This window comes from Moschus berezovskii, chromosome 22 (assembly GCF_049115385.1).
Source record: "Moschus berezovskii isolate FMDL1 chromosome 22, NW_MosBer_1.0, whole genome shotgun sequence".
In the NCBI taxonomy this organism is placed as follows: domain Eukaryota; kingdom Metazoa; phylum Chordata; class Mammalia; order Artiodactyla; family Moschidae; genus Moschus; species Moschus berezovskii.
In genome coordinates, this window is record NC_142481.1 from 14,477,256 (window position 1) to 14,499,815 (window position 22,560).

At 46.9% G+C, this 22,560-nt stretch overlaps 1 protein-coding gene across 2 annotated transcripts in view; it reads right to left on the reverse strand.

The window, feature by feature from the left end:
* SAMD4B (sterile alpha motif domain containing 4B) overlaps positions 1-22,560 on the reverse strand; it is a 36,705-nt gene that overhangs the window by 7,926 nt on the left and 6,219 nt on the right. The window contains exons 2-5 of one of the 2 annotated variants that reach the window (XM_055412182.2): positions 17,050-17,110; positions 14,056-14,458; positions 4,764-5,234; positions 316-555 (exon numbers count right to left, since the gene is read on the reverse strand). In XM_055412182.2, coding sequence (XP_055268157.1) covers positions 316-555; positions 4,764-5,234; positions 14,056-14,251 — 907 coding nt within the window. In that variant the 5' untranslated portion in view covers positions 14,252-14,458; positions 17,050-17,110. The remainder of the gene's footprint in view (positions 1-315; positions 556-4,763; positions 5,235-14,055; positions 14,459-17,049; positions 17,111-22,560) is intronic. The other variant, XM_055412181.2, reaches the window with a different exon arrangement.

Here is a 22,560-nt window from a genome sequence, read left to right on the forward strand (position 1 = left end):
CTTAAAAGTATTCCTGGAACCTCTGTTCCATCAGTTACCTCTAGGTCCTAGCTTTCTTAGTCAGACTGGGCTGCCTGAGTGCAGGGGCTTTTCCCTAATCAGACTGGGACTTGTGGGGTCTCTATGCTCAGTCTTGAGCCCTTAGAGCAGGGACTGTCCACTTTCCTCAGATCTGTATCCCCTTCTCGGGGGGCGGGAGCGGGGGGAGAGGAAGAATTGGGTGGGGAGGGGTGGCAGCTCCAAGCTCTCTTTTGTCCTTTCAAGTGCCGCACAAGCCTCTTGAGGAGGTCCTAGTGCTAGTCTCCCCAACTGTACCTTTCATGCCACTGCCGTCCTCCTGGAAAGTGTTCCGGCTGGAGCCCTGCTCCTCCGTCTGCTCACTGCCAGAGGAGGCCACGCTGCTCTGGGGTGAGAGGGGTGCGTGGTCGGGCGTGGTGAAAGCAGCCCGGGCCCCAAGCTCCTCTGGACTCGGCCACTCACCAGGGGCCTGGGGGCTCGTGGGGATGAGCGACATGGAGCGTTTCAGTGGGCTGGGGTGGATTTGGCAGGGGAGACCTGGCCGGAGTGGGAGAGAGACAAGAGGTCAGGAATGGGAGACTATGTTCTCCTGGTCAGTGCCATGGATGGCAGCTCAGCCCTGGAACCCAACAAAGGGAAAGGACCCTGGGGTCTGAGGGGAACTACCTACCAGCTACTGCTAGTTCCCTCATTCCCCTACCTACCCAACCCATCAGCAAGCTGTCAGCCACTTCTCTGAACTGCTCTATTTTCTCTGCTAGCACCCTGGGCTAAGTCACTGGAGTCCTTAGCTGGAATTGCCATCACAGCCTCCTCACAAAATTTCTTGCCTTCATCTTCACCCACTACGGTCTGTTCAACTCACAAGAGCCACACTGATCTTCCTTTAAATGCAAATCTGATCCACTTAGTCCCTGATTAAATCCTACCTGTAGCTTCCCTTTATAAGAAGAATAAAATTCAAACCCTCCTCCAAACACCTATAAGGCCCTGCAGGACCTTGGCCCTGCTCATCTCTGAGGTCTCATCTCTCATAACTTATCCCTCTGGTTCAAGATTTTCTAGCCTTTGCCACACCCCTGCCCCCAATGTGTTCCTGGAACAGTGGAGCCTGTTCCAGCCTCAGGACTTCGGAGCTTGCTCCTCCTCCTTGTTCTTCTGATCTTGGCAGCTGGCTCCTCCAGGTCTCCTCTTAAAAAAACCATCACTCCTTCTGAGGCTTTCCCTGAACCCTCAGTTAGAAGTAGCTCCTCCTCACCAACCCCCTATCATATTACTATGTCCTGTCTTTCTTACAGCACCGATCACAACTTGAAATGACCTTATCTAATTATCTGTTCACTTGCTTCAACACCTCCCAAAAGATGTTTCTTTGTTCTGAGCCCAAACCAGGGTGAATCCAGGCCTTCATTCACAGGATGTTTCATATCCTCCATCTATCCCATTCCTGGGATAGGAAAAGGGATCCAATTTGATTTTTAACCATTCTAAGGACAAGGCAGGTTCCCACGAGCTTCCAGACCTTTATGCATGCTACTCCCTTCCCCTAGCTCATCAGGCACCTGTCCTTAACTGCCAGCCACTTTGGCCTTCATTCCTAGCTCATGTCCCCTCTTCTGTGACTGTCTCCTCTGTGTGCCCTGGAGCCCTGTGCTGCTATCTCAAGCCCAACCTTCCTGTCCCTTCCCTAGGCTGCCTCTCACTGGAATTTGGGCTTGTGTAGGATGGCGGCAAGCCTGCCCAACCATTTCTGCATCCCCAAAACAGGCCAAGACACAGGAATGCCTGAAAATTCACTGACTCCAAAAGGAAGGCACCCATCATCCTAGAGTGCTAAGGGGGCCTCTGAGCTTGACACAGGAAATCTAGAAGTACCCCAAGTCAAAAAGGAAAAGAAAACAAAGCCAAAAAGCCTCATGCTGGGTAGGTGAGAAAATCAAGGCCTGGGGAACAGAAGTCCTTCACCCCAGTTCCCACAAAGAGGAGGCAGAGAGAGAAGAACCCTAGCCTCATTTCTGATGGAATGGCTGGGTTTCCTGGGAGTGCCTCACTGACACCCAGATTCAGGACACCCAGCCTGCTACAGGCCCCCAAAGCACCTTCCCTCATCTGTGACAGTTATCTATGCTCCGAGCCAGAATCACCCGAGGGAGAGGGCAGTGCACTGACTCCACCCATGAAGGCTACCCTCCACCCACTATCTGTGACCTCTGGGATCCTCTGCATGGGGCTCCTCCAAAGCCTCTGGACTTGTAAAAGATGTCACCCTCTGGGTGTGGGGGGCTGGAGAACCCTTAATGCAGGTCTTTTTTTTTTTTTTGGCTTGTCCTGGTGCCCCTGGCTTCCTCCTTTCTCCCCTCTCAGCCAAGAAGGGGGCAGGCGAGGCTGAGAGGACAGGAAATTATCCTGATTGGAACGATTGTGCAGTTCCTGAGAAGCCCTGCTTGGCCCTGTACTAGGGTGGAGGCTGGCCACAGCATGAGAACTATAAAAAGAGGAATGCTGGCCAGATATCCAGGGCCTCGCACTCTCCAAGAAACCCTGGTCTGTCCTTGGCAGATCCCCAAACCCACCCTGCCTGCCCTTACAGGCCAATCCTTGCTCCCCACTCAAAAATATTTTAATGACTTCCTGTTTCCTGCAATTGCCTGAAATTGAAAAGCTTCATCTTATCCTTCAAGCCCCCTTGCCCCCAAATGTGACCCTAACATACTGAGATCTGAGAGTCAAGACAGACCTGAGTTCAAATTCTGGCTCAGACACCTATTAACTTCACAATCCTGGGCAAGTCACTTCATTTCCTCCTCTGTTTCCACTTTCATGTGAAGTCTTTGGTATAGGGGCAGGCCCATGGTAAACATGAGTATTTAATATGGCTATTACTCATTTAAATCCCTGCACCTCTCCATCCTTGCCAGACCCATCTATATACTGACCCCTCCAATTTGACATCCCTATACCTTCAATCTATGCTATGCCCTCTACTTGGAATGTCCAATTTCTCTTCTGGTTCAAATCCCCTATCCAACATTGTTCCAGCTAGGTCTTTTAAAGTTGCTGCAAGTGTGGGCACCCTGCATGGATGACCCCTCCCCTTGATGAGCATCTTCGGGAGGGTCACTTTTAGGTGGGGGCAGTGTAGCACAGTAATAAAGAATATGAGCTGTGGAGCCAGACTGCTTGGATTTAAATTCTGGCTACACCACCTTGGGCAAGTGACTTTTCTGTGACTCAGCCAATGAATTTTTAAGTATAAAGTTCTCAGAACAACTCCTGGCAAATACTAAATGTTGAATATATTTTAGCTAGAATTATCATTATTAACATACCCTCCCAACTTGGACACAGAAACTGTCATGCTCTGAGATTGGAAAAAAAGGTCCAAGACACCTTGGGTTGTTGCTAGAGCTCCTGGAAATGCCCCTCTATCCTTCTATCTTCCCTGATTCTTGCCAACACTTGGGAGGGAAGCAGGTGACCAGGATATCCATATTCAACTAGGCTCAGGGGTAAATGATATGTACCAGGTGCTATACAGCTCGGTACCAAAGACCCAAGATTCACCCTACCACTGGCACAGGTAACATTTTCATTGTCACCCTCACCTGGCCTGCTTTAACCAGGGCTTGCAAAAGGCAGCAGCATCCTGAGGTTAAATCTTGGCAATTTTTTGCCTTGAGTCAGGTCACATGACCGTCACCTCATCAGTCCTTGGAACTGTCAATTTCTTTTATCCTGTTCATTTCAACTAACATTTTAAAAACTGGAAAGCAACTATACTCTAATAAAAATTAAAAAAACAAAAACAAAAAACCTGACTGGAATACCAGCCCCTCCTGCTCACCCCAGCCCCTGGAGGTGCTAACTAGGAGAGTCATTTTGAGACCACTTAGTTGGAGGATAGCATAGCGTCACAGGCAAGCACTGGCATCAGGCTGCCTGGGTCTAAACTTTGGCCAGTTTCACTACTTGCTTTGTGACCTTGACTACAACACTTCATCTCTTTGAGTCTCAGTGCCTTCGTCTGCAGAATGGGGCTAATGATATTGTTGTGATGAAGATTAAAGGAGATCATGCCTGCAAAATGCTTTTAAAAATAGAGCACCTAGCACAGTCAATGCTAAACAATGTCACCTACTATTACTAATGCCTTGCAGTATGAGTTACATCTTATATGAACAGGCTTACAAACATACACTTCTCAGAAATGAGTCTAGTAAGCTGGAGCCAGATATAAAAATTCAGAATGTCTGAGCTAGAAAGAACTTCAAATTATGGTCATTAACTCAATGCTTTCAGAGGTCAGGCAGTTATCACACATGCCCACAGTCAGATGGTTGCAGCAGAGGCCTACTGGGACACATGTAGGGTCGAAAGGTGGTGACCAATATTTAACTCCATCTTATGACTACCACCAGACCACAGGTTTTGATTTGCCAGATCGTTTGATTTTTTAAGAAAAGCTGAACTCTGGATTTTTAGGGGAAAATTCCTTTCATTGCCGATTTATTTTAAAATGTAACAAAATAAAACCAAAGTTTTGTTGTGTTTGGGCTCAATAAAGCATGTTGGCGTGTCAGAAATGGTTCTGGGAATGCCAGTTAACAACCTCTACACTGCCTCATAAAGCTGAGGCCCAGAGAGGTTGGTTATGTGACTTGCCCAGGGATAGAGTGAGTGAAGAGAGAGCCCAGTCTGACCCTTTTCAAGTAGGCATGGCCTCCCAGGAACTCCCACCTCCTCACCTGCATTTGCGTTGCTCCCAATACTGTTGATGGCTGGCGGCACTGAGCTGGGTGGGTGGAAGGGCACATGTCCATTTTCCCGGGGTGGCTTGTCCTGCCAGGCTGGCCCTGCATCTCCAGGGCCCAGCTCTGCAGGGCCACCCCACTCATCCGAGCCCTGGCGAGAGTGGTAGGTGGGCTCAGGTCGGGTGCGGAAGCCGCTAGCTAGCCGCTCTTCCAAGTGGCTGAGCCAGAGGGCCAGTGCATTGCGGTCCTCCAGTGTGGTGGCCGGGTGGATGAGGGCATAGGAAAGCAGCTGGCGGCTCTCCTCGATGAAGGCATTGCTCTCGATCGAGTAGGCCAGCACTTTCTGCAGCAGCCTCATGTACTCTGACTTGGCCTCCGTGTTGCCTGGCTGAAGCAGGGGTAGGTGGGACAGCAGGAGGGACACCACCTTCTCTTTGGACTCCTGCTGCCACTGGCTGACAATGGCTGCAGAGGGGACAGGAGGGAATGTCAGGCGAGCCAGGGTGGGGGACCCCCCATAAAAACAAGAAAGGTGTCTACAGTCCATTCCCTCAGCTCCAATCTCACTTCCCTTCTTTCATGATTCCAACCTTGTCCCTCATATAGGTGATATCTAACATACTCTGCCTGCTTTCACGGTAATTCTTTTTTCTGGTTTCATCACTCCTACTCTCAGAAACCTGCTATGGCTCCTAATCAGCCAAATGTGCCACTCTGGAACCTGAGTCCCTCCTGCTGTCCCCAGGCCTGCTCTTCTTGCTGTATCCCTACTCCTTACCTTCATGGCCTCTACCCTCTTTTCCCTATCAAAACAACCTTCATCCTGACTTGGAGGACAACAGAATACATCGGTTAAAAGCTTGGGGTCAGGACTTCCCTGGCAGGCCAGTGCAGAGGCAGGGTTCAATCCCTGGTCGGGGAACTAAAATCTCACATGCTGTATAGTGCAGCCAAAAAACAAAAAAGAGCTTGGGCTTGGGAATCAGATGGTCTAGACTCCCCCAACTTACTAGCTTAACCTTAGAAAAGTCACTTGAACTTCACAGAGCACCAATTTCCTCACCTGAAAAATTTAGTACCCAATTCACAGTGTTGCTCTGAGATTCAATGAATTAATAAAAAATGGAATGTGGCCTGGCATATAGAACATATCTAATAAATGCTGATGGCTGCTTTTTAAACTGCAATCAGCCTCTTGATTCTACCCTTCCAGTTCATTCCATACACCAGATGGATTTATCTTCCTAAAGCACACCAGGATATCATGTTCCTGATCTGAAGCTTATAATGGCAACCAGCACCAACAGACTCAAGTTCAAGAGCTCCTAGCCCAACATCACCTTCATTTCTAGGGCACTCTTCCAGATAAAGACTTGGTTTAGGATACCCCATCTTCCCTGGGGCTCTCTAAATGCCATATTCATCCAAACTTCCACACTCAGGCTGAGGATCAAGGTTTTAGTCTGCAACAGTCTTCCTCCTCCTATCCAAATTATAAGTCTTTTATGGATTGCCTAAACCTGTCCCTCTTCAGGATGTCTTCCCTGGCTACTCCACCCCTTGGGGATCTGGTGATGTCTCCTTTCTATCCCAACCCATAGTCTAAGGGCCTATCTGTACTGTGAAGATGAGTGAGGCTTCCTTGTTCTACCCAGAAGTGAGCTCCCCGAGAATAACGCCCCAAGCTAGCCCCACAAAGGAGGCCTTGGGAAGGAACTGTTATAGGACTGACTGTCCCTCCTTGAAAATCTTGTTACCACTTCCACAACTAGCTCAATGGAGCGGAGGATGGCGGGTAATGCTGACGGGGAAAGAGAAAAGGACAAAGAATACCAACACTTGAGAAAAAAAGACTGATCAGGATCAACTCTGTTCTCACTCTTGGGCAACTGAGCTCATACCTGCATCCACAGTGACAATCTTCCAACAATAAACAAGGGAGTTCTGAGAGGTGAGTTACTGGGCTAATGGTAAAGTCTCAGAAAGGCACAAAGGAGCTGAATGGAGCTAGGACCCCAGAGGGGTGGGTGATGAAAAAGAACAGGTAGTGATGTGGCCCATGTCCCTCTTCTCCTATTTACTGATATAAATGTGATCACTGCAGAGCTCTACTTTCTCTATCTTAAAGAGAGACTCAGAATCATTCCTACCTGGTATGGTTGCTATGAATTGAGACCACAGCACAAAGCAGGACACAAAGTAAGTTCTCAGTAAACATCAGCTGTCATTCCTAACACCATGGTGGTTATACCTTACACGGGCTTCTTCCTTTTGAATACCCACAGAGATTCTCAAAGCATAAGCTAACTCCCAGACCAGGAAACAGAGAGGCTAGGAATGGGCATGTACAGAGGAGCCTCAGAATTTCAGGCATCTAGATTTCAACTGAGCCCTGATCTGGATCCCTCTGCCTCCAATGATGTCTCAACTCAATATCCTTAAGGCTTAATAGTCTAAGCACTTCTGGTCACCTCTGCCCACACTACAGGCTGGACACTTGGCCACTGGGAACATGGCATAAAAACCTGAGAAATACGTTTTTTACACATTTCTTTCTCTTAATGATGTGTCTGGAAATCTGTGGCTTGGGAATTTCTATGAACTTTTAATTCTTACATTTGTAGCTCTAAGAAAACAAAACACATACAAGTCCAAACTCTTGGCCATATCAGTGCACCTTTTCTTGCCTGGCCTCTCTCCCCTAAGCTGTTAAAGTGCTCAAGGGTTCATCCGTTTATTCAGAGTCATCAGTTCATGCTTATCCACAGTACTGGCCAAAATAGAACTAACTACACAATAAGAGAACTAATGTGTAATCCCACAACCCTCTACTATATCTCTCTAATGCCATTATCATCTTCTTCCCCTTGTTCCTGGTTTTCCAGATCCCTTTCAGGACCTGGCACACAAGGCCAGGAAACCTCATCTCCTCCGTCCTTAATTTCCTGAACTAGCTCCCCATGACCATGAAGCCTTCTCTTAGGTCATCTTCATATCGAAAAATCTTTTCAAGGTGGGACAAGTCTTCCTGACTTCAGGGAGCCTTCACTTTTTGAGTTCTCCCACCTCCATATGGCACTGGATCACAGGGAAAGGAACTCCCTGGCACCCTATCTCCTTGACTAAGTCCCTGGGTTTTCAGTTCCTGATGAGAAGGAAGAAGAAATACAGTGATTGAAGATGAGGGACAGAAAGTCATGGACCTGCACCCCAGCTGTGTGGTACAGGTGCTGGGACAACGTGCTTTCTCCTCTGTAAAAGAGGGGTCACAGAGCTGCCAAGAGGATTTACGGAAGACAGTCCACATAAAACACCTGACAGAGTGCCCACAGCAAACACTCAGTGTGCGGCTCAGTGACAGGTGGTTTTTTCCCTCCCCCTCCAGCACAGCTGGCTGCCCATTTAGCCCCACCCTGATGCCCTCGGTTGCTGTTGTTTAGGCCTTACAGAGGAGCTGGGGGCATCTGCGACAGAGAAACGCCTTGTCTAGTCCCTCCCCCACCCGAGTACTGCCAGGCCTCCAGGGCTAAGGGACACAGTTTCTCCTCTGGTACTGCCAGGGGACATGACAGAAGAGCCCCAAGGGTTGGGCTCAATGAAGGACCTTGTTCTACTGCAGTGAAAGGGGAAAGTGGTTTTAGATGAATGGAAGCTGACCCTAGGGAAATGGGTGTTCATGTATCTGTGCGGCAATGTGCTGAAAAGGGTGGGCCTCTCAAGACTGGAAAGCATCAGTGAACACTGGAGCTGGTCCAAGGAATCTGTGCAGCCTCAGGGCCCTTAGGGTGAGACTAGCAGGGGCTGCAGATGATGGGTGGGGATGAAACTTCTAGGTTCCTGCCCAGATCAGAAGAGTCTAGCCCAGAGCTGAGGCACAGCAGAGCCCCAATGAATACCTGCACAGCTGAACCCAGATGGGTCTCCTGGAAGGCAGTGGTGTCTGTGTGTGTATAATATACACTGCCTAGGATCACTCTGTCCTCAGGTCACTCTGTCTCATGTCCTAGCAGATTATATGGTGTAAGGAGTACAAGTTCAAGAGGCAAAATTGCCTGGATTCAAAATCTAGCTTTGCCTCTAAGACACAGGTCAATATAACTGTGGGCCAGTCCTTTAACCTCTCTGAGCCTTGGTTTCCTCTTCTGTAAAATAAGGCTAGTTAAAAGCCCTTACAACACAGGGTTGTTTTAAAGATTCAATGAGATAATCGTGCAAAGCATCTGATCTGTGTTAACTGCTCCATGCACTTCAACTATTATTGTTGTTGGCTGCTGGTTGAAGATCTAGAGCTCAAGCTATTTTGGGGCTGGAGGGAGCAATTCACATAGGAGAGCACAATCTCCCCCTTAAGATTCCCGACAAGGGTGGGGAATTTCATGCAGTTATTTACCAAAAACAGACACGTTTCTGATTCCTCTGAGCTAGAGGCACAATAAGCAGTGATGAAATTCTGGAGGTGGGCGGATGGGGGAAGGGACTGGGGAATGCCATGACGTCAATGACTGCAGCTCACCAAGCTGCAAACCTGGACTCCAGAGAAGATGAGGGAGACTGTATAAGAGTGCTCTCCTTGGCCAGGTGACCAGAGCTAAGTAGGTCATGACCCTGGGTGCTGCAAATCACAGGAGCCAAATATATCTTGGAGACGTCCATAAGAAGAAACTCATTTTTACATGCTGGGCTATTGCAACAATCGTGGCAGCCTGTGGCACTAATCAGAGGGGCTGGGTTTTGGCTCCAACATGCCCTTATATGCTTCACCCCATCTCACACAAATGTAGGGGAGGGCAAAGGGGCTCACATTTTTGTTTGATGAACTGTGTTAGTAGAGCTTGAAAGGGGAGGGTGGAGGCATCAGAGTTGAGCTTGGGTGACTCACTCAGCCACAGCCCCCTCTTGACCTCAGTTTCCCCACCCAGATTCAATGAGCCACGGAGGGAAGGGCTTAAACCTACTGGATACAGGGACTCTGACTCAGAGAACATGAGGAGAGAAGAAATGCAGGAAATGTGGCCCAGGAAGCCAGAGGACCAGGGAGAGAAGGAGACTTCAGCTTCCCTGGCCCCACCCTTGGGCTCCAAGTCATCATGGGAAGGGGGGGCGGGTGATAGGATTACTGTTGTAGCTGCAAGGAGGCAGGGCAGACAGCACTGAGACAAGGAACAGGCAGGGATAATGACAAGGGGAAACCCGGGGCTTCTCCTTCCCTGGTTCCAGAGACCCTTGAGGTGTTGCTTTTCTGTTTCCAGGTTTTATCTCAGACTCTGCTCCCATGAAACCAACACTGGCTGCATGGGCTGGGGGACTTCCTTCTACCCTTCTAGTTGCTTGAGAGGAAGGGACAGCCCAGGCCAGTGCCTCTTCCATGCCTCCCAACTTTCCACTTCTAGCAGGTCATGTGACAGTACCCTCACCACCTTAATGGGCCCACCCAGAGTCAGTGTCAGCAAAACCAGCAGTTCTCTACTGAATGCACACATGCATCAAACAGCAAGCTTAAAAAACACCAAAGTCTCTGGAGATAGGACCTAGGCCTCAGGTTCTTTTTATAAAGTGATTCTGACATGAAGCCACCATGTGGACCCACTTACCAAAATTCAGCTCTCTGTACTCTCTGACTCATTCTGAGGAGGCTATGGTAGGGTAAGCAGCTCTGACCTAGACCCAAACTTGAACACAGGATCTCCCTGGGAGAACTGAAAGGGTTGGGTGGGTGAGACACGAAGTACAAACCCCCAGAAAAAGGCAGAGAACTGCCTCACTGTTCTGCTCTCCTGGCCCAAAGGGACTGAAAAAGAGCATCAGACCCTATAATAGGTAATCCTTATCCAAGAAAAGGTAGACCAACTGAACTCAAGATTTGGTTTGCAGGGTAAGTGTGCATCTTGGTGGGAAGGAGGGACAGGTTCTCTGAGGTGCCCATTCCATAAAATACTAGGAACTACTGCTGCACTTGGAGAGTATCTAGAACAATCCCTTCCTTGTCTAGATAAGAATCCTGAGGCCCAAGAGGGATGGGGCTGGACCAGGTCACAAGAGGTGTTAGTGGCAGAGCTTGATCTGGAACTCTTGGGTGTCCTGATTCCTGTTCTCATGTCCCATGACAAATGAATCATCAGTACAGAATCATCTCTCAAACTACCTAGTCAGCAGAAGAACCAGGGTGCCCACTAACAGGCCTATCCTCTAAGGATTCTGATTCAGTGGGTCTGGGACAGGGGCCCAGGAATCTGATTTTAGGTTACATTCTCCCCCATCAGGTGATTCTGATGATGAGGCAAGTTTGGGAAACACAACAGGATAGGAAAGCAATAATGGACAAGAGAATGCAGAGTTCCTCCTACAAGGCAGGTCTCCAAGTCCAGCGCGCAGCTCCTTCCTTCACCAGTGAGGTTGGGAGTGAGACAGGAAACAGAGGTTTGGAGCCCCCATGCCTATTAGGAAGAGGCATTCAAGGTCCAAAGGACTGATTGATCTCTGTAATCACCTCTTTCCAGTCATGTTTTTGCTCTAATCCTGGCAGGCTTCCTGCTGACTCTGGAACACACCATGGCCCGCCCTCTCTTCCCTCACTCTAAGTTTTCCCTAACTCTCCATCCACCTAAGTACCAACTTGTTTTATTCTTACCACCTGACATGGGGCTGGGGATAAAGACCTTGATTCATATATTCATTCACCAGTCAAGTCAATGCAAGGCAATTCTCAAGGACAGGCATTAACCACAACATCTTAAGGCCAACTGTCTGAGATGGGTCTCAGGTTCTTGGTATAAGGTATGTCATGTCTTTCAAGGACAATGTAGTAACAATAGATATTTTAAATGTACATAACTTCAAACAAGCAGTCCCACAGAATTCTAGGAATTTATCCTAGAGATGCTTAAAGGGTACTCAATACAGCACTCCTTTTAAGAGCAAGACGTTTAGAGTCAAATTCCAGCTCCACCTCTGACCAGTTGTACAATCCAGGGCAAGTCACAGACCTGTCTCATTTGTAAATGGGGGAGTTACAGGATCTTCCTTACAGAGCTGTTGTGAGGATTATGAATAATATAAGTAAAGCACTGCTTGATACACAGGTCAGGCTCTCTGTTACTCTACTATTCTTACTATCAAGCAGCCATTAACAACAATGAGGTATATGTGTATGTGCTGAATAAAGAATGATCTTCAAGTTTCATTTTTAAGTGGAAAAAAAACAAATTAATACGTGTGATGCTCTGTTCTATGTGCTAAAACCATCAAAATAATGAAAAAGCTGGAGGGAGAACTTGAATGTACTCAAGTGCAGAATGTGCTTTAATGTGCACAGAATCCCTCATAAATTGGGAATGTAGAAGTCTGGGAGACCTCACTTTTCATCTTTCATATGGTTTGATTTTACTGCAAATTTTGAAAACAAAAAAAGAAACTAAAAATGCTCTAGTAAATAAACAGCAATAAGCAACCAGTGACTCTGATAGATGGCCAGGATTGGCACCCAGTGCTCATCCAACTCTCTGCTCAGAATGGGATGGTGGGGATGCATGACCAAGCTGCTTAAGACATTGGTCTGCCCCAAAGGAGCCTCTATGCTGGGGGTACAACCATACCACAACCACAGATCCCCTGCCCCGGTGCTAGAGCAGAGAAGGACCCTCCCTGGTGGGGAGGATGGGAGAACTGTGAAACAGCTGAGGTCTGAGCCTGCTGCAGCCAAGCGGGGTTCCTGGTGATCACTGTCTGAGACAGGAACATAAGCTGGTGACTCCTGGCCTGAGGAACTGACTTCCCCTAAAACCATGGCACTCCTGTGATTTGTACAAAAAAAAAACTCAAAGCAAAGGTGACTGCTAAGGTGGGTAGGCCTGAGAAGAGGAGGAAGCAGCTCTGGGGGTCCCCAAATCCCAATCCTAGCATCCCATGCTGATTTTTCTCATCTATGAAAAGGGGAGAGCAACATTACCTATCTCAAGGGGTTGTTATATGGGCTAAACGAGTTACTGACAATAAAAACAATTAACATTATTGAATGTTTACTGCATGCCAGACGCTGTTCTCAGGGCTCATAACTAACCTATAAGGTAAGCACAGTTATCATCTTGATTTTAAAGGTGAGGAAAGCAGGGCTCAGAAAGGTGAAGTTACTTGATTATACAGCAAGTGACAGAACTGGGATTTAAACCTAGACAGTCTGATTCTAGAGTCATGAAGAATACTTTTCAAAGTTACTATGTAAGTAAAGTTAGTACTTGGCTTGTTGTAGGGACTCAGTGTGAACTGCTATCATAAGGAAGGTGGAACATTAGGGCACACTCTACATGGGTCCCTGGGTACCACCCCCATCCAGCTGGCTTTCAGGTGCATATACTCCCTCTCCTTGGTTTCCATGGGCTTCCCTTGTGGCTCAGCTGGTAAAGAATCCGCCTGCAATTAGGGAGACCTGGGTTCAATCCCTGGGTTGGGAAGATACCCTGGAGAAGGGAAAGGCAACCCACTCCAGTATTCTGGCCTGGAGAATTCCATGGATTGTATAGTACATGGGATCGCAAAGAGTCGGACATTACTGAGCAACTTTCACTTTACCTTGATTTCCATTTCTCCCACCTGTCACCAAGGTCAACACCTCTCCATCCAGCCTTGGGGAGCCCCAGAAGGCCCGAATGGCTTCAGCAGTGCCCTGTGAGATAGTTCTCTGGACTGACTTCTATCTACACTTGGGGTCTGAGGGAAAGGTTCTAGAGAAGCCTTGCTCACCCACACCAGTGTCACTCTCATGAGACAAAGAGTACTTCTTTACTGAGTGTTCAGGAAACTGATATGGACTACATGTAAATTCAAAACTCTCTTGAAACTGTTTATGCCTTAGGTGCAACCTACCTTTGAGGGGGTAAAGAATAATATGACTTGTAACTTTTGGAAGAGTTCTAAAATTCCCTCCTAGCTCTGATGTCCTGGAGCTTGAGAAATGAATGAATGCTCACCTTCCATCCCCCTTTCATAGGTAATGGCTTCAGTCTGTTCTTGTCAGCTGCCCTATGTGATCCTTCCTCTGCTGTGGGTAGTTTCTAGTCTGCACTGCACTCCCGCAGGAGTGTCCCTTTCCACGTCTGAGGATTTCTGGCAGCAAAGCCCCAGAAGAGACATGATGATGATTTCAGAGGTCAGGGACTCCTCACCCACCAACAAGCCTAGAACCCACATTTCTTAGCACCGTTGCTGGGCAGGCCTTCTCAGCCACCTGACATCTGTTCCCATCCTAGGTCTCCCTCCCACTTTGCTCCCATCTCTGGGGGTGGAGACTCACCAGCACTGTTGGCCTCCGACTCCAGCAGGTGAATGTCATTGCAGTCTGCCAGTGAATGCTCCAGGCAAAGCTGCAGGAAGCGAGCCTGGGTGCGGGTGACTCGCTTCAGAAGTGACAGCAGGGCCACTGTCTGTTCACACTCATTCCAGCCCTTGAACCAGCCAGCAAGGATGCCCACCTGGTCTCGGAACATCATGGTGCCGGGCCTGAGGCCAGGGTGGGGGGGACGGCGGTGGCGAGGGCCAGCGCCGTCACATGGTCTCGGCTCCGGGCTCCTGTTACCTCTCCCCTGAGGGCCAGGGCTTGAGGACGTTCCCTGGCGTAGTGGCAATGGGTGACAAGGGGAAGAGGACACCTGCTCACATCGGGGGAGGTCTTGGTCCAGCCACGCCTCTCCAGGCTCCTGGAAAAGGAAGCAAGGGGGTCAGAGAGAAGCGGCTGGAACTGGTCTAGTGAGTGTGGGTTCAGGGGTTAAGGAGGCTTCATGTCTTCCCCTTTAGCTCAACTCTGCTGAGATCCTGGGAGAAAGACAAAGCCAACACCAGATACTAAGCCAACTCTCCCTCCAATTTTCAGAGCCAGAGAAAAGGTTTGATTGGGACTCAGAGACTCAGACAAAGGAGAAGATGCTGCCCCTCACGTCTGGCTGTCACAGGGCCAAAGGAAGTGGATTTAAAGCAGAGAGTAAGTTGGTAAGATTTTCTAGATGGAAACAGGAGACAATGCACACTATGGCAAAAGATGTGAATTAATGGAGACCTGGCCCCAGGTGACATGACTAAGCAGACATGATGCTGAGCATAGGTGCTGACCTGGCTGATCTCTGGTCACCTCCTCTAGGGGGCTGGGCAGAGTCACTGCTTGCCTGATAAAAGGATCCCAGGAGTCTGTGTATTATTTCAAATAAAGACCCACAAAGCTGGGATATGGGTGAGTGGTGACCCCAGTGGAGATCTCAGGTACATGGATAGCTGATAAGCGACTGGGTGCCTAATGGTAGGAGGTCTTTTCAAAGATCTCTAACATGCTGGTGGGGCGGGGAGGGGATCTCATCCCCTCCAACCCAGCTCTTCCACTCTGATCTCTAAGATCCCATCTACCCTTGCTCTGAGGTGAATCTCTCCCAGCCTTCTTCCTCATTCCCTTAAGGATACTCCTGACTCAAGTCCTCTGGATTGGGATGCCCCCTTGGCTGTCAGAGATGTCAGCTTGTCACCCATTTTCCTAAAAGCCAAGAGGATACTAACCTGAGAAGGGGATACATCAAATGTTAAAAACTCCAAAGCAAGAAAGTGTCCAAATTCCTTTCTTAGGCAGGAACCACACAGAAACTGTGTCGACTGGGCAGACAACAGATCTATTCTTCAGCTGACTGGTTTCTGGACACTACTCTGAAGCCTTTCTTTAAGTGGCTTCTGATCCAGGTCTCCACTCACGTTTCCCCTGTCTCTCCTGAAACCAGTGCCCTTGGCTCCATCCCCAAACCACATTTGGCTCCATCTCCCTCTGGCTGCCAAGAGGACTGAGAACTCCATACAAAGACTCATTGAACCTGATGGGCTAGGTCTTAGGGAGCTACTGCCATCGCCCTGAATGTCCAAGCTCCTGCCGAGGACAGCTGTGAGGTGCACCTGACAAAGGCTGTGACTCACCTCACAGATCCTCATGGGTCACCTGAACAGAGCAAACTGGCCTGGCTGTCGATCCCTTTGGATATAAGAAACAAGAGAAAATGTGGGGGGAAATGAAACCTTATTCCCAATTAAACAACCCTCTCAGAAATCTTTCTAAATGACCTATCAGGAGCTTCCCCAGTGGCTCAGTGGTAAAGAATCTGCCTGTCAGTGCAGGTGACATGGGTTTGATCCCTGGTCCAGGAAAATCCCATACACCACAGAGCAACTAAGCCTGGGTGCCATAACTACTGAGATTGTGCTCCAGAGCCTGTGAGCTGCAACTATGTGCCAAAACTACTGAAGCCCGTGGGCCCTAAAGCCTGTGCTCTGCAACAAGAGAAGCCACTGCAATGAGAAGCCCAAGCACTGTTAACTAGAGAGCAGTCCTTGCTCCCTGCAACCACAGAAAAGGCTGAGTAGCAATGTAGATCCAGCACAGCCAAAAATAAAAATAAATACATTAAGAAACAAACAAACAACTCAATGACAAATCAAATATTGCCTCCCTGGCTTAAAATCCTCCAATGACTTTTCATTGCATTTAAATAAAATGCCTAGAGTGCTCCCTGCAAGACTCTGGTGGCCTCTCCAACCTGTGTACCAAGTTCTTGTTCACTTGGACTTATGCGCAGCTTCCCCCAACCTATCTATGGCTTGTTTTTATTTTTCACTCAGGTCTCAGCTCAGTGTCACTTCCTCAGCGAGATCTTCCCTGATCATCCAAATCTAAGAAATTCTGTCATTCTACTGAATTCATTCTATATAGTTTGTCACCCTCAGATATCTTGTTTGTTGTTTCTCTCTTGTCAACAGTTGCACACTACACAGTTGCCCAGGGCCCAGAAGAGTGATTAGCACTTAGAAGGTATTCAATACATATTTACTGAATGAATGGATGAATGTAGGTGAGCATGGAAGCCACACTTGGGACTTCTACAGCCCTTGGGGCAAAGATGATAGAAGGAATGATCAAAAGGATGGTAAAGTGATTTGGAAACCTTGCCCTAAGAGAAAAATTTGAAGGCACTGGGGAAATTTCCCCTGAAGAGAAGACTCAGGAGGAATGGCATAACTGAGTTGAAATACCTGAAGGGGTAGCACACAGAAGAATTAGAGCTGCTTATTTACTCCAGAGGAGAATCAGGATAGATGGCTCTAAGTGAGAGGCAACCTGAGACATGAGAAATGTTGAAAGTCAAGAAAATTCAGTCTTGCCCCAGCCACGGTGTCACTTTAATCTTTGAGCTAGTCTGTTTCCCTTCTCTAGGATGTGTGAGATAAGGAGCTAGACTGGTCAGACATGACAAGTGGGTTTTACCTCACAGGCTAACTCCAATCGATCGGTAGTGGCTGCCTAGAACACTGTGGCGAGAAGGATCCTGAAGAAATGAAGCAATAGGAATATCAGTGGAGAATGATTAATAAATTGGAGAATACCTCATACAAGGGGATCAGTTCAGTTCAGTCGCTCAGTCGTATCTGACTCTTTGCAACCCCATGAATCACAGCACGCCAGGCCTCCCTGTCCATCACCAACTCCCAGAGTTCACTCAAACTCATGTCCATTGAGTCGGTGATGATATCCAGCCATCTCATTCTCTGTCGTCCCCTTCTCCTTCTGCCCCTAATCCCTCACAGCATCAGAGTCTTTTCCAATGAGTCAACTCTTCACATGAGGTGGCCAAAGTATTGGAGTTTCAGCTTTAGCATCAGTCCTTCCAATGAACACCCAGGACTGATCTCCTTTAGAATGGACTGGTTGAATCTCCCTGCAGTCCCAGGGACTCTCAAAAAGAGTCTTCTCCAGCACCACAGTTCAAAAGCATCAATTCTTCGGCGCTCAGCTTTCTTCACAGTCCAACTCTCACATCCATACATGACCATTGGAAAAACCATAGCCTTGACTAGATGGACCTTTGTTGGCAAAGTCATGTCTCTGCTTTTTAATATGCTATCTAGGTTGGTCATAACTTTCCTTCCAAGGAGTAAGCGTCTTTTAGTTTCATGGCTGCAATCAGCACCTGCAGTGATTTTGGAGCCCCAAAAAATAAAGTCTGACACAAGGGGATATTATGTAGTAATTAAAAATGTGCTTGGTTCTGACAGCCGAATACAAACAATGTGCTTCAAGCTATGTGTAGTGTTTGATCGTTAACTACAACATAGTGTTATGGTTAGTCCATAAGTACACAGTAATGTGTTCAGTGATGTCATTTTTTGTAAAGTGAAAAAAAAAAGTCATATATAAACCCCTTATATATCTTAGATATGAATGCCTATGCACCTATGTATATAGAGAAATGTGTAGAATGATACACCCTGTGCCATTCACGTTGGTTACCTTAAGGAGAAGGAGGAATTGATTATACTCTTTTCATATAACTTTGTGCTATTTCACTAGTTACACATGAACACAAATTACTTTTGTAATTTTTAAAGATAAATTTAATTTTAAAGAAATCTAAGGCAGCATTCTACTTTCTGGCTCAGTGAGAGAGTGCTGTGATTGATTATCAATGTTTGTCCCGGACAGATGAGTGGTAGTTCATGTGCCTGAAAAAGTCAGTTTCCCTTCCTCGCTCCAGTATTTTGTGGCTTTCAGTCCTAAGGAGACAGCGGCTGCCTCAACATAAGGAAGAATTTTAAAATAATGTATCTGTCCAGGAATGGAACTGGCTGCCATGTGAGGAGGTAATAAGCTCCCTGGCTGTGGGAAGTGGTCAAGCAGAGGCTGGATGAACATCCCTTGGGAGTGGGAGGGATTCCATCACTGGGTGGCAACTCATAAGATAGAAGGACATGTTACTATTTCAGAGGGAACATTTGTGATGGGAGGTTTGCTATGCCAACAGTGTTTACGGCAAAAAGATGACCAAATTCACAAACAGACCTAAGTTGTGCACTCTTTCCTATAAACACTTTTACTGGGTGACTACTTTTCCTAAGCAACAGCACTGTGCCCCCAAAATAAAACTACTGACCAAACATTAATCCAGCTTCTTCCCCAAGCCAAATGCTAGAAGCAAAGCCTTGGGACACAGTAGGATCTCAAAATTGATGCTTACAAGGCCAGATTTTGAATGGAGCAGGCCAGTGAGGGCTATGGTGAGCTGAAAAGCACACACATTGTCTAAAGGGAGAATTTACTATTGAGCTCTAATCAACTGCTGCCATGTAGGAATTCGGGTCCAGTATTGTTAGATTTTTTTTTTTTTAAAAGAGGAGCCAGAAATCTAGATTTTTAAATTAAAATTCCCCTATTTTTAAATGTTGGAAACGAATTCATATTAAAACAGCAACAATGAACCCTATGTAGAACAAACAAAACCTGTGGCTTAGGCCAGATAGACACAAACTGCGAAAAGATCAAAAGTCTGATATATATATCCTTCTCAAGGGCCTCTCTGGTGGCTCAGACAGCAAAGAATCTGCCTGCAGATTCTCTGGGTCTGGAAGATCCCTGGAGAAGGAAATGGTAACCCAGTCTAGTATTCTTGCTTGGGAAATCTCATGAACAGAGGAGCCTGGTGGGCTACAATCCATGGGGTTGCAAAGAGTTGGACACCACTGAGCAGGTAACACTTTTCAAGGGCCTAGAGAAGGTCCTACATCGTCAAGCCACTCCACTGCTCAGGAAATGTGATGAGGAGAGAGGACCCAGTGTCCAAGGAAGGCTTGGAGACTCCACATGAAACCCTGGGGCTTTAGGAAACAAATGGTCACTACTAGGGGAGGGACAAATAAGGAGTTTGGGATTAGCAGATACAATCTACTATATATAAAACAGATAAAACAACAAGGTCCTACTGTATATATAGCACAGGGAACTATATTTGATATCTTATAATAAACTAATGGAAAAGAATATGAAAAAGACTACACATACATAGCCAATTCACTTTGCTGTACATAAGAAACTAACACAACACTGCAGATCAACTACACTTCAATAAAAATAAATGCATAAATAAAAATAAGCCCTAAAGGAAGTGTTCCTATGTTTTAGACAGATGAATGCTGGGTGTCTGGACTGGATGGTGACTGGAGATGAGGACTGGATGGCTTTCTTCCACCAAAGGGCCAAAGGCCTCCAGCTTCTCTCCTGGGTGCTTGGCAACAGTGAGAAACGATGACTTGGCTTGGTGAGATTAGCCAGGGAAGAAGCATCAGCACTGACTATTTGAAGGCATCTTACTATGGTAGCAAATTACTATGATGGATTCAGTGGATTTGCCTGCCAAACATCCACACCCATCTTCTGGTACCAGGCCCCTAAATTCCCTTTTAAGAATTAACTGTCCTTCTTGGATCCAAGAGTAGACATAAAGTAAAACCTGGCCGTGGAAAGCCCTCCCTAGACTTTGTTGTAAATACTAGGGAAAATAAATTCTTGTATAATCTTGCTCAGATTATACACTATCTCTTGATATTCCTGATTGCTACTGCTGCTACCTCACAGTAAGCGCCCATCTCGGAATGAAGCCAATACAGATGAAAGCAAAGTCAAAAGTGGAAGGAAAAGAGAGACCTGTTGATATTGTTAGAAGACCTGTCTCTAGCTAGCTGGAAGCCTCTCACCCCACCTCCCCATCCCAGACTTTTCAGTTACGTGAACCAACAAATTCCTCTTGGGCCAAGGCCAGTCTGATTTGGGCTTTTACCACTTAACATTTCAACTTGAAGCCTTGACTGTCCCCATACAGGAAAATTCACCACTGCTCTGTTCTCTTTATCCTTAAGTGACCAAAAATGACTCCGTCTTTGAGAAAAGACACTAGAGGGAACCCCTCTGGTTACGTCCTTCAAATAATCCAACAATATGGCTACCTTATTTGGCCTCTAAGAGACTAAGGAACCTTCTTGAGAAGCCATCTTCCAACCCTGGAAGGTGGGAAATGGAGTAAAAAACTGGCTAAGATGTTCCAGGAAAAACTAGTCATTGGTTCTTTCTCCATACAGTGAAAAGCAGCCCACATACAGGAAGCTCCCCTGGAGGTCAGCTATCCTCTCTCAGAAGTAGCACTGCAGAGTCAGTCAGACCTGGCTGAACCAGAACTCTCCTACTGACACTAACTTGCCATGCTGATCTTCCACAAGTAACTCAGTTTCTTCCTCAGTGAAGCTTGTTTTAAGAATGAAACGAAACAATGTACATAAGATACCTAGAATGATGTTTCACGTCACATATTGTATTATGTGCCAGGCCTTATGCTAATAGCTTTCCACTGATGAGCTTGTATGATCTCAAAAACTATAAACACATATATACATATCTTATTTTACAGATGAAGACAGGGGCACACAGAGAAGGTTAAGTCACCTACCCAAGATTACACAGCTAAGCTGAGATTTTTAAGGCCAAGTAGTCTGGTTTTAGAGTTCTTGTTTGTTCCTGTGTATAATGCTACAGCCTCCTGTATGTTCCCTTCTACTGCCTAGAGAGTTCAACCAAAGTGTACACCCTTTAATGCCAACATCTCTGGACAAATGAGGGGTCCTGTTAGCCTTCCCACCTATCCCTAGTCCTCGTAGAACACCCATGTAGGCCCTGGAGGAACTTGTTCATTTCATGAATAAGGTAATAGGCTAGTTACCTTTGGTTAATTCACTATCTCAACTTGAGAAGAAGAGGAGAACGTGAGAAGCCAAGGGAGCCCAACTTCTGTCTTGTGAAAACTAACCATTATTTTCAGAAACTCCTAAAATATGTATACACAATATATATATTATTGCCTCAACCAAGACTGTAGCTTTTGTATGAATGTTCCTGGAGAAGGGGAGAGGAGGGGAAAAGCCAGGAAGGGTCTCCTGGAAGATAACACAGCCTGGGGAGCTATGGGAAACTTGCATAATTTGGAGTAAGTGAATTTACCTCGTGCTTGTTTTCTCATCTGTAACATGGGTTTAATAATAGCACCTACTCTCACAGAGTTGTGAGGCATAAATACCCTCACAGAGATGTTAGCTAGTATCATCATCCTGGATTCCTCGCTCTAATCCCACCAACTCCTGTTTGCTCAACACCAAACATGTATCTGTATCTATATTTTTACTACTACCACCATATTCAAGTCATCATCCTTTCTCATCTGGATGAATGTATTGCCTCCTGTTTCCATTCTTGCCCATTTTCCTTGCAGAAATAAAATTTCCCTTAAAAACAAATAGATTGTGTTACTGTCCTGCTTTAGAAATCCTGTAAGAGCTTCCAAATGCTTGTAAGTGAAAATGTAAATTCCTTACCATGGCCCACAAGACCCCAGATAAACTGGCCTCTGTGAACCACTCCAAGCCCCTGCCCCTTCTGCCTCACTTATGCTTCAGAAACATCTCCTTACACATCTCAGGGGTTTTGTGCTGGCTGATTCCGCTACCTGAAATGTCCTTCCCCAGGTCATCATATGGCTGGTTCCTTTTCATCAATCAGATCTGGGTTCATGTGTGCCCCAATCTTCTTCATCTCCCCAGTAGGAAGGAGTCTTTGGTCTGATATCATTGTCAAAAAGTGTTTCTTCTAAGGCTATAGCTCTTTTGGAAACACCTAGACTGGAAGATCCATGAGGGAAAGGAAGACTGTGGCTGTATTATTTACTGGTATATATTCAATTTCTAGCACAGTGCCTGGAACATTCGTTCGTTCCGTCACTCAGTCGTGTCCGACTCTTTGCGACCCCGTGGACTGTAGCCTACCAGGCTTCTCCGTCCATGGGATTCTCCAGGCAAGAATACTGGAGTGGGTTACCGTTTCCTTCTCCAGGGGATCTTCCCGACCCAGGGATCGAACCCGGGTCTCCCGCCTGGAACATAACAGACTGTTAATAAAATCTGT